The sequence below is a fragment of the Camelina sativa genome, chromosome 16 (assembly GCF_000633955.1).
Source record: "Camelina sativa cultivar DH55 chromosome 16, Cs, whole genome shotgun sequence".
Classification (NCBI taxonomy): Eukaryota; Viridiplantae; Streptophyta; class Magnoliopsida; order Brassicales; family Brassicaceae; genus Camelina; species Camelina sativa.
This window is the reverse complement of record NC_025700.1, coordinates 3,935,205-3,947,772: the sequence shown is the minus strand read 5'-3', so window position 1 is coordinate 3,947,772 and position 12,568 is coordinate 3,935,205. Positions and strand designations below refer to the sequence as shown.

The 12,568-nt window shown below is 36.7% G+C and overlaps 2 protein-coding genes, 1 long non-coding RNA gene and 1 other non-coding gene across 4 annotated transcripts; 2 read left to right on the top strand and 2 right to left on the bottom strand.

Annotated features, from left to right (window-relative positions):
* On the top strand, window positions 663–1,677 carry LOC104749653 (transcription repressor OFP16-like). The gene has a single exon (XM_010471327.2). The coding sequence runs from the start codon at window positions 813–815 to the stop codon at window positions 1,551–1,553; it is 741 nt and encodes a 246-aa protein (XP_010469629.1). The 5' UTR covers window positions 663–812; the 3' UTR covers window positions 1,554–1,677.
* LOC104749652 lies at window positions 1,759–2,644 on the bottom strand. Its single transcript, XR_761457.2, has 2 exons — window positions 2,272–2,644; window positions 1,759–1,880 (listed from the first exon to the last, which is right to left on the bottom strand). It is a non-coding gene; the product is annotated as an uncharacterized LOC104749652 (long non-coding RNA).
* On the top strand, window positions 8,390–8,462 carry TRNAN-GUU. The gene has a single exon. It is a non-coding gene; the product is annotated as a tRNA-Asn (tRNA).
* Window positions 8,598–11,159, bottom strand: LOC104749651 (heat shock 70 kDa protein 8). The gene is made up of 2 exons (XM_010471326.2): window positions 10,929–11,159; window positions 8,598–10,497 (listed from the first exon to the last, which is right to left on the bottom strand). The coding sequence occupies exon 2, from the start codon at window positions 10,492–10,494 to the stop codon at window positions 8,803–8,805; it is 1,692 nt and encodes a 563-aa protein (XP_010469628.1). The 5' UTR covers window positions 10,495–10,497; window positions 10,929–11,159; the 3' UTR covers window positions 8,598–8,802.

The window sequence follows — 12,568 nt, the reverse complement described above, 5'->3', positions numbered from 1 at the left end:
ACACTAGGGGCCAGGGGGGAGAGTATGCGTACTTGAACTAACGTCTTTTGGCTTAACGTCATGATGAGTGGACCAATCTAGGTGGTGTGGTGGATTCTATTGCATTACTTTTCCTCCTCGTGAGCTCTCTCTCTCTCTATTCTGTAATTGCAAAGGACAATCATTCTTCATGTTTTGCAATTTTCGTAACTCTGACAAACTAATATGTTTATATGCTGAATAAACCAAAATTAATAAAACAACATTCACGTATAAAGAAAATACGTACCAGTACCACCCCATGTTATAAATTCAGCTTTGTACGTCGGTGTTCAGAAAGAAAAAAAGTAAATAAATACAAAATTAGAAAGTATCTAACCAAAAGAAAGAAAAAAAAGTAAATATCTGGTTTTCACATTCACTTCAAAGTACAACACCCTTTTAGAGTATCTTTAAAAAAAATCTAATTTGTAAACGTTTCATCACTATTCACTACGAATGTAAATTAATTAAGGTTCCTAATAACTGCAGTTAGTAATTCACAAGTGCATGTTTTGTTGATTGGTGAACATATATAGTCAACGTTCAGATTCTTGGTACTAGTAGTAGCAATTAGTAGTAAGTAGTAACTCATTTGTTAATTAACAAAAATTTATTTAGTGAAATTGTAAATTACACGAGTACCCTTATTATAAACGTTTTATGAGACATGTGATGTTGTGTAATATATATATATGCTACAAAATAAGCCAACATATCCATTTTGCTCGAAACATTTATTCTCACTTTAATTCCCTCACACATCTCTCTCTCTCTTTTCTCTCTCTCAAAAAATGCCAAAAATATTGTGGAAAAGCCTCCATCTTTGCTTCCCCTCGAATCTCACCAAATGCTATTCTTCGCCCTGTATTCCTCCGACGTCCTCCGCCGATCACGACGGTTCCGAACTTCCCGGCCGTCCCTCCATCGTTATTCTCAACAACTTCAACCTCCTTTACCACCATGACGACAACCACAATCGTGTCGTTGACTTACCTTCCTCCTCAACCACCACCACTACTACTCAGGCCGCCACCTCTTCCTCCTCCAGGTCATCATCTGAATCTGATATCTCTCCGGATGTATCAGCCGCTTTTGCTTCCCGTCGCTTCTTCTTCTCTTCTCCAGGCCGGTCCAATGCAATCACTGACTCACCCGAGACCCGGTCAAGAGGATCCTCTGAGAATTACGATAATGCCGCTATCACCTCGACAAAGAAGAAGAAGTGTTACGATACTGCCGTGACTACTACTACTACTACTACTACGAGGCTTATAAGCGGAGGAACCGCCGTGACGCAAAACGTGTACTCACCGGATCCATTAACTGACTTCCGGCGATCAATGCAAGAGATGATTGACGCAGCCATCGATGCCGGAGAACTTAGCCGTGATCCGGAAGACGGTTACGATTTCTTGGATGAGCTGCTACTCACTTATCTATCCTTGAATCCAGCCGACACACACAAGTTCGTCATCAGGGCTTTCTCCGACATATTGGTCTCACTCTTGTCTAAAGAACGCCGGATATGCTGACGTGGCGTTGGCCGCCGGGATAAATCATAAATGACGCCCGTGTAATGAATAACTATTAGTTCAGTAAACCTAACTTTTTGTTTTCCATTGTACTTCTCCGAGGAAAGAGTAGTTTAGACCATCATTAGTGGAGCAACCCTCCTAAATTACTCTCATATTAATTAATTATATAATTAATACTAAATTAATTAAAGCAATCTAAGAGAACTTAAACAAAATCACTCCATTGCTCAAGTATTTAAATAATAATTTTTTAATTTATGTTTATCACATCCCATTTGTTCCCATGAACCGCGTGTGCAGACATTATCATACGAGCCTCCTCATCTGCATCATTTTCACAACACAACAACATTAGCCAAAAAATGTATAACACATAACTCAGATGCTACACTACAAGCACATCATCATCAAAACTCCATCTACAAAAGACCAATCTGATTCTGATAAATAGTTCCTAACCAGACCCATCAGCAGCTAAAGAGACCAATCTACAAATGAGAACATACACGATTCAATGGTTGAAAACATAGTTTCTTCCCAATTTGATTGTTAGTTTTAGCTGTAACTTTAACCTCACAAACTACTTCAAAATCATAGCTTTAAAATCTCATAATAAGCTAAAACACAATTACTAATCCCAAGTCCACAACAACGATCCTGAATCAGCAAATTTATGGCAGAAAATAATAATCCAAGGAACTCATCATCGATTTACCTTTATGGCAGAAAAAAAGCTTGGCTTCACCGGACTGTGTCCATCTAAATGAGTTTTAGAACTCTTTTAGTTGTGAAGAACTGACGGATTGAAACATATTGATTGACACAAATCATGGAAGTAGCAAGAATAGGAACGAAACATATTGATCAGATTCGAGAAATTGGGGATTTGAAGAGGAACCCATGATTAATCGAGGATTTTAGAGAAAACCCATTACTCAGATTCGAGAAATTGGATATTCCGGTGAAGAATTTGGAGGAATGGATGACAAAGCTTGAAGATGAATTGGGTCTGAAACTGTGGATTGATTTTTCTGAATCGCCTTCAATTCCTCGTCTGGATCGAGAGAGAACAGAGAAAAAAAAAAAATTCCCTTTTATATTTTCGCGTCCACGAATCAGTATACGCCACGTAGCGTTGCTCTCTGGATTGCTCAATTCCTTCCCAGAGAATCGAATCGATTCTCTACTTAATTGACCGAAAAATAAGTTTTTAATTTGGTTTTTGGGCCCCAAATAGATGAGCAACCATGAGAGTAATTCCCACTAAATATGCTATAAGTAATTAACCCAGAAGAAATTAATACTGACAACTTTATATTTTGTATGTTTTTATTTAATTAATTGAATGATGAAAAGGATACAAGAAATTTGAGAAATGTTAATTTTATTGAGATAATTCATATATTTAGTTGGATAATATCGAAACTAGTTTTTGGTTTTATAGTATAAAAAAAAAGGTTAATATGAACCGCACAATATAGCTAGCAGACCGGGATATCAAAACTGGTCCACTACCATGATCGAGTTAAATGAAATAAACACATGTTTTTGTGTTTACAATAACTATTGGCAAAAAAAAAAAAACATTAAAACTGGAAGTGAATTTCTAATGATGTGGATAAATCTTTGTTCGGATCGTACAAGAAACAATTTGAGTTAAGAATAAGTTTTGTAATTGTTAAACTAACGAATTAACAAATAAATCAAAGCTAAATACGTCCAGAAAACTTTATGTGAAGAGTTAAAATTGAACTTGGTCTGATCAATGAAGAATAAAGGTTTCAGTAGACAACAAAATCACCAAGGCACAATGCTTGAGGCATCGAGAAACTCTCTATTGTTGCTTATATTATATCAAGGCATGAATCCTGTTATTAAATATTACTATGAATATCCATGCATACTTTACTGAAGTGGCATATATGTATACGTAGTTAATGTTTCTACAAGATAAAAAGTAAAACTTTGCTTTCTGTAAAATATATAAAGACCAAAATATATTCACGATTACGTACTACATCATATGACATTTATATTTCTTCTGTAGAGTACAGAAGATAAGAAGATCAAATTTTCTTTTTATCATAAATATTTGAAAATGAAAATGCATGGATGTATCGTTAAGAAAACAAAAGGAATGCCATTTTTCTTGCTTGTATTGTTTCTGTACAAATTGTATTAAAGTAATATTGTCTGTACTAGGGCTGGGCAAAATAACCGATAACCAAATAACCGACCGAAACCGAACCGAAAAAAACTAAACCGAACCGAACCGAAATTCTTCAAATACCCGAATGGTTAGTAAAAATCTATATCCAAACTAACCGAAACCGAACCGAACCGAACCGACAATTAAATGGTTAACCGAAATATCCGAAAACCTAGAAGATATCAAATATTATATACTTAATATTATGCAAAACTATAAAATAAACTTAAAATATAAATTATTTCTAGATTCAAAACAATTAAATATTTTAAATAATCAATATATGTAAATGTTATTATTTTGAATTTACAAAGTTAAATACTATTTTGTAAAATTGAATCAATATTTTTCCCTTTTTTGTATTTTTGTTATTGTATATTTGGTTAATTTTGGTTATATTCGGTTAGTTTTGGTTATATTTGGTTTATTTGGTTAATGTTAATATAATTTATGTTAGTTATGGTTATTTATTTAAATAACCAAACCGAAACCGAACCGAAAGAAACCGAACCGAACCAAACCGAAATTTCATAAATATCCATATGGTTACTATATTACTATATCCAAAATAACCGAAACCGAATACAACCGAACCGAAACCGAATGGTTAACCGAATGCCCAGACCTAGTCTGTACATCAATTATAAAATATGGACATCAATTGTGATCTATTATAATTTTATAATTTTTGCTTCTTTCCATTATATTTACACGTAACACAATGTGAGACAAAACAAAATAATTGAGAATCCTAAGAGACGGATGTTGGAAGGTCCACTCGACCAAATAAACGATATAAATTGTGGTTAATACTAATTTATAAGGAGGGTCTAATTTATAAACAACAAAGTATCAAAAAGGTAGTTGGCTTAGGTGAAAAAGTAAGACTATGCCATTTGTCTTATTCACTAAAGAAAATAAAACTAGCCTCTATACCCGCTCAACAGCAATTTCTGAAACCAGACTCACAATTAATTAGAGGAGATGATAAACTTAAATATACAGTGGAAATAGTTTTTATTTGTTAACACTTTGAATAATTAAGATGATATACACGTAATACGTATATGATTAAGTTAATAATCTTTTGTTTTGGGAAGACAACGAGTGTTTTTTTTTTAATAAAATGTTAAATTAGATTTAAAAGAAAAATACGTGTTTACAACTATTGCAACCTTTACCCAAAATAGTATTTAAAAGAAAAATTTAAAATGTGATAAAAATTGTTAATAGTTAAAATCTTGATGCTAGCCAAATGCATTAGCATAACGCCTATCACCACTCCTTTGGATCGCTAAGAGCTGATCTCGGACTTGTCTATCAAGGCACTTGATCAACTGAACTTCTGTGATCGGGTGCTCATTATGCCGCCGCCTATTACGTTCACGTCAGAGTGCATAAACCATTGTCTGAAAAATATACCGTGCTAGAAAACCTTCTTCCGTAGTCGTCTAAGTAGCAGAGACTGTCCGAAGGAGAGTGTGCCAATTCAAAGAGAATCGTGTCTTGTATATTTTTTTTGCGAGATTATCCCAGATACTTGAGGTGAAACCACAAGTAAAAAAAAAGATGATCCCGAGTTTCGATGGGCTTATTGCAGAAAACACAGGTCGGGGAGAGTCCCCTGTTCCAGAGAATCATTCTATCTCCAGTTGAGAGTCTGTCCCTCGTAGCCAACCAAACACAGAAGGAGAACTTAGGTGTTGCATGGGCAAACCAGACTCCTTTGTGCTAGGATACCAGGTCGGGTGTGGTATGTATATGGAGCCATGTTTCCTTGGTTGAGAACCTCATGCGATAGGTATCGTTTTTTCCTTTCCATAAGGGGATATCCTCTGCATTTGTGCGTGTTTGGAACTTTAGAGCTAGTGCGTCTTCTATTTGGTTTAGATGTTCTACTCGATGCCGTCTCCGACGACGATGAGTCCATGCCTCAGCGACCGTCATATGTTGGCTTATCCCAAGATCAATGAACCCGCGCTCACCTGCAACATCAATCAGACGCCCCATTGGAGACCACGCATCATACCAAAAAGAAGCCTGAGCACCGTTCTTCACCTCAACACTACTAAACTGTTTGGCAAGATCACGATATTTAAGGAGTTTACGCCACATCCAGGATCCCCTGGAGGCAGTGTGGTTGATAGACCAAAACGACTCCTTCCGTAGTAAGTAGTGTCGGCACCACCGGACCCACAAGGAGTCTCCATTCGACACAAGCCTCCAAACTAACTTCAGGCAACAAACATCATTAGCCTCCTTCAAAGATCGTAAACCAAGTCCTCCTTCAGTCTTTTGTGTGCAAACATCTTCCCAAGCAAGCTTAGCCTTGTGACAGTTGAGGGCCGGTCCAGACCAGAGGAATGCAGAGCAAATCTTATCAATCTCTCGAATACATTGGCGTGGCAAACGAAAAGCTGACAACCAAAAATTGCAGATACTCCAGAGGACCGAAGAGAGAAGATTAAGGCGACCAGCATAGGAAAGGAAGCGAGCCGTCCAGGATCCTATTTTCTTTTTGATATGCTCCAATAAAGGACTATAGTCCCCAGAAGAGAGGCGCTTAGTCACTAGCGGTAGCCCAAGGTAACGTACAGGAAACTGAGCAACACCAAACTGAAAACGGTCCATAATCTCTTGTTTACAAGAATCTGTAACACCCGCAAGGTAGACAGTAGACTTTTCCATACTAATACGAATCCCAGATCGTTTTGCAAAGCTATCAAATACTTCCAGAATCCCCTCAATAGACCGCAACTTACAATCGGAGAGAACCATTAGATCATCAGCAAAACTTAAATGAGTTAGACTGAGATTCTTGCATTGCGGGTGATATGCAAATCTCCTCAAACCTGCTGCTCTATCAAGCATCTTTGACAGTACATCCATAGTAATAACAAACAAGTATGGTGAGAGAGAGAAACCTTGTCTCAAACCCCTAGAACTGCAGAAATAACCAACCAATTCTCCATTGACCTGAACCGAAAAAGATGTTGTGGTAACACATAGCATAATCTAGTGAATAAATTCGAAGGGGATGTCCAAAGAGAGCAGCACATTTTCGAAAAAAGACCATTGAACTGAATCAAAAGCTTTGGAGACAACCAGTGTTCTTTTGCAATGAAAAAGCATGCTTTTTATTGCATGGGATGTGCATATCATGATATTATCTCACACTTGTAGAAATGTGAATAAATGGGTTTATTTGCAACCAAATTTGACTATGATGTTATAGTGAAACTAAAACAAATGGGTGTTGATATATCGCCGTATGTAAAATAACTATGATTTGCATAAATTAACGACTCAAAAACGACTATAGTAATAAGCAATCTTAATTATACTTTTCGAGTTGGTAAATTGGTGCCTGGTTTTCTGCCGCTTGTCTCCAACTCTGCCCAACTACTAGGTTGAGATAATGATAGATCATGTTTACGTTTTTTATTACATTTTGTTTGTCAAAATTTAGAGTCTATGTCACTATATATGTGTATGTGTGTGAGAGAGAAATCAAATTTTGGGTCAAACGTACAGTAGAGTTCCATATGTTCAATGCGTTGCGAATTTAAGGTCATTTATATAGGAAACGATCGATCTGTCAACCACCTCACCTGTTTCAAACGAAATCACAAAAAGGAATCCGAGAAGAAACAAAACGCATGTCTTAAATCGAAGAAAATTTGTGATTGCTTATAATTTTATATGATTGTATGTATCCACAACAAGATATGAGATATTCGACATGTCAATACAAAACATGTCGTATTACGACGAGTTAAGAGTCTTAAGATGGTTTAAAGAAAAAAATAGTAGATATGGATTCATGATTTTTCGGCAATATTATACAATTACTTTGACTCCAATAACTTAAAAGTTCCACACCTACCTAATTATATAGCAATCTCAAGATATGAGATCACTATCGAGACGGAACAAAAAAAAGTTAGATACACATGTACTGGATTTAGATTTCTCTTACCTATCAATTAAAAGTCTTAAAACTTTTATGATATTTGTTATAATACAATTGTCAACATTCTAAACACTTATGCTGTGAGTATTTCGGCTGTTACTGTTTTATGTTCATTTAAATTCAATACTACCATAGTACCATCTAAACCTATACATGAAAAATCGGCCATTCCTCGGTAACAAAGGCATTGGTTACTAGTTCAGTTGTTGAGTAAGCGATTATGCTGCTTCACAAACGTTGCATTGCCCACAATAGGCTATGCAATTCCAAGTAATGTGCGGACAACCCTCCTCTCCTATATCGATGAAGACTCGGTAAATTTAGAGTACCATTCCGAATATGAGCATTGCAGCCACATTGGTCTTACTATCCACCCTATAATTTTGAACTTACTTTTACCAGTTTTTAGCCTCGGCCCAATCCTCATATTTCTGTTATTGCGATGTCCATAGTTCCCTTACAGTCAAATAAGACGGCCCCATGATTCATGGTAAGCAATTCCCTTAAAAAACAAAAGTGTTCTTCTTCTTTTTTTCGTTTTGTGCAAAAAAGAAAACAAAAGTGTAATTACATCATCAGTCCGAATAAATTAGGGAAATTAAGGAAAAGTAATGTTTTTATATTAGATGAAAAGCAAATGGAAATGTCAAAGCTGGAATAGCTCAGTTGGTTAGAGCGTGTGGCTGTTAACCACAAGGTCGGAGGTTCGACCCTCCTTCTAGCGATATATTTCATGGCTGTTAAAACTCTTTTATGTATTTAATCGTGTTATATTTTTCTTATACTTCATTACAAGTCTCTAGAAATTAGAATTGCATCTTTAATCTTTTTAAACATTTGCATATCAAAAGCTCAAAAGAAAGTGTCCAAAACACTGATTTTATTATACAATCTGCAAAGCATTATTACTTAGTTACTTACACACATAAACATTGTTTACCACTTCAACAACAAACCCAAAACACACAACTATGCACTCTTCTCTATACGATCATCATACGAAACATCCTCATATCTTACATCATTTTCTAAAATCTATCACCAACAGCTTTTTATTTCAAATCTTACATCTTCCTCTGAAGAGTAATCAAATCAAGAGTAGATCCATATTTCACATTCAATGCCTGAGCACACCAACCATGTCCATCATCAACCGTCGGCATCCTCACTTCAATCACAGGAACCACCGGACTCGATGATCCTGGCATCAACACAGCTGCAAAAACTCGCAAAGCATTTGAAGCATCGATGTCCATACATACATTGATCTCTGGAACACCTTTAGGTGCCGGTGGAATCCCAACGATCTTGAAATATCCAAGAAGATGATTTTTTTCAACAGTCTCTCCTTCTCCTTCGTATATAATGATCAAAGCTTCCTTCTGGTTATCTTGAACCGTAGTGAAGAAGAGGTCTTTCCGAGCTGGAACCATCGTGTTACGCGGTATCACGGGTATAAACTTGTTTCCGTTAGCTCTTACTCCAACGGCAAGAGCTGTAGCTTGTATGGTCAAGAGATCTAAGCTCCCAAAAGGATCATGAATACCTGAAGTCACGGCACCTTCCAACGCAGCTCCTCTAACCGCAGCTTCTAACGGATTCACACCTTTGTAAACCTCATCTTTCTTGCATACGTTTTTGAGAATACATCTCACTTTGGGGATGTAAGAACAGCCTCCAACCATTATCACATCGTCAATATCACCAACCTCGACTCTAGCATCTCGCAGACACTGCACAACAAGTCTCTCACACTCCTCAAATACATTCTTGTTCACTTCATCAAACTCCACTCTATCAAGAACCTTCGAGATCTTGTTGCCGTTTCCCAAATCCACTTCAATCTGGACATCATCTTGATCCGATAGCCTGTGAATAGCGTCCTGTGTCGCTACACGGAGCAACCCTGAAGCTTCTGCTCCTGGTGGCGCGATATGGCGCAATGTGTTCTGCAAAATATCTTCTCCTCCAATGGGGCTTCCTGCCAAGGCTTTAATCTGTGAAACACCACCAGCAGTTGCAGTAACCGCAACATCGCAGTAACCAGCACCCATATTGAATATAACCGCAAGCCTCTCGCTTCCACTTCCCATGTTATCATGCGTAGTCATCTGCTGTTGTTGTGCATATAGCAACGCGACTGCAGTTGGTTCAGGCATTAGACGAAGAACATGAAGTCCAGCCATAGCGCAAGCTCGTTCAATCCGTGTGAGCTGAAACCTAGAGAACGAAACAGGAACCGTGAGGACTACATTTCTCACAGGCCGTTTCAGCTGAGCTTCAGCCATCAGACGTAACTCCACAAGAAAAATAGCTAAAACTTCCTCTGGAGTTGTGGATCTCCAAGCATTGTTAACCAAAGCTGCAATAAAAGGTCTGACACCAATGTCAAGAGTTTGAACCAAGAAAGGAAGGTTCTTGCTGGCGTGAACCACAGGATCAGTGTCTACACGACCGATGAGGCGTTTCATGTTGAAGATGGCGGCTCCTGTTAGCATTTCCTGCTCGTGTGCGAGCTGGTTGCTGACACCACCGGCAGGGACTTCGTCTTTGAATGTGACGAATGATTTGATGAGTTTTTGGTTTCTTGTGTTCCTCAAGATGTGAACTTGAGAGCCGTTCCAAACAGCTATACTGCATTGTGAAGTACCAATATCGATTCCAACAGCGATTTCGGGTAGTGAAGGAGATGATGACGATTTCTCCTCTCCAGTGTTTTCACTGTCTGATGCTACTGTGTATTCTTGTTCTGCCATTTCCTGCACACACAAAAAAAAAAAAACAAAAACAAAATACAGATTCAAGAACTCAAGGTCTGAACATAAACAATACGATATTTGAAATCAAGAAACTGTTAAGACCGGCTTAAAAGATTCAAGATTCATATTTTTCGAATAGACAAAAAATAATAATTCAAGATTCATCAAACACAATCAAAGATTTGTCCTTTTGAACCTATAAATAGCGGTTTTATTTTTTCATTTTCATCACTTAACAACTAACATTCAAAAACAATTAACCAAAGTACTAATTCTAACACAGACTAAAAACTAATTGTCAAGTGTTTAGTGGGATTAACTCTCCTACGATTCCGAAATTAAGAAATAAACTAGAATCAAACAAAGATATCTACAATTAGAAAACCTAATAAAGAAAACGTAATGAAGAAGAGGAGTCGGGAACAACAAACCTGAGCAAAGGAGAGAACTTTCACAAAAGGGTTTTGTTTGTAGCTGTTGCGGGTTTAGAAGAAATAGGATTCGTGAGTCGAGAAAAAAAAGAAACAGAGAGTGAAAAGAGAGGATAGAGAAGAGAAGAAATAGAGGGAGTTTAGAAGGTGCGAGAGAGAGAGAGAGATGTAATTTGTGATTTGCTCTTCTTGTCTTCTAGAGTTTGCTAGAGAAAACCTCGGTGCTTTTTAGGAGGGAGTTGATTATTTTGCCGACCCAAAAAAATATAATAAAAAAAAACAAAAAAAAAGGGAAACAAAATACAGTATTAATTAATATAGTTTTGTTATTTTCTTTAAAAATGGGCCTGTTTCAAATAAACTATGTGGGTCGATTTAAGAGAAATCAGATGGGTCTGCATCAGATTATTATTAGCCCAAACTCCGGATCATAATTATGATATTTGTCCATGTTATATAACCACAGTTTGTGGCTCTCCATGTCATATAAGCACTGGATGCAGCGTATAACATTTAGCTGAGAACTTTGTAACATTATAATCTCTGTAACATTAACTATATATGCTCTCTACAACATAAATCCCAAACTGAGTAACAACATTTGGATGCAGCATATAACATTTGCTGAGATAACCATCCAAGATTACTTCATCATATTAACAACATTTGGATGCAGCATATTAACAATTTTCCATTCAGCTTTCTCTTCAGTTTCTTTACTTGGTTTACTGATGCTCAAGTTGCTGGGGAGGTACATGCTCCTCTACTTTCTGACTTGTTATAAGTTATAGACCATTTTTATTATCTGCCCAATTTGAACTCGGGAATCAGGTTGCTGATATTATCAAGGAAGATCTTTGGTCTAACCCTCCCACCTACTTCAACAATGTAATCTATTCGTCAGTTAAGTTTCAGTGATCAATGACCAAATGAAAAAACAGAATGAATCAATGATCAATGACAAAACAGTAAATGGCTTTGAGTTTAAGTTTGATTGATAGCTTTGAGTTTAACTTTGACATCTTTCAAAATTCAGAAACAGCAAGAGATCAAACCTTATAGTTTAGCTCTCCAACAGAAGTCCATGAGTCTCACAAATTACAAGAAATCAAACACATTTCTTCATCTACAAGATGACACACACTAAGAAAGAGTGAAACAGAGACTAAAAAGTTTCAGACATAACAAGAAACTGACATTGTTATCTTTTTAACGAATACAATGTCTTCCTTGTAGATTGTAATCAAGCTTCCTTGTAGATTATCATCAATTGTGCATGCTCAGTATCAAAGACAGTAGTATATATCATAAAACAAATATTTCAAGACACTAACAAACAGATATTGCTTAAAACGCACCACACCTCCCATGGTCACTAGCGAGCTAAAAAAGGAACTATAATGGTTGTGAATAAGAGAAGTTAAGAACACGAGAAGAGTCTTCTCCGTTAACAAGTCAGCTTAATGTCACAGAACTCTACTTTTCTTGGCAATTTCATGTTAAATGGAACAAGCAATCAACAAAAAAAAATTAAGAGTAACAGGCAAGTTGTTGTCAACTATAAGCAGAAGTTGTCTATAAAAGGAAAATCTGAAGGGTGACTGAGTGAAAATGTCAAATTTTCGTCTCATGACAAAAAA

Excerpts from the sequence above, each read along its gene's own strand:
- LOC104749653 (XM_010471327.2), top strand. The coding sequence starts at position 813 with ATGCCAAAAATATTGTGGAAAAGCCTCCATCTTTGCTTCCCCTCGAAT.
- LOC104749651 (XM_010471326.2), bottom strand. The coding sequence starts at position 10,494 with ATGGCAGAACAAGAATACACAGTAGCATCAGACAGTGAAAACACTGGA.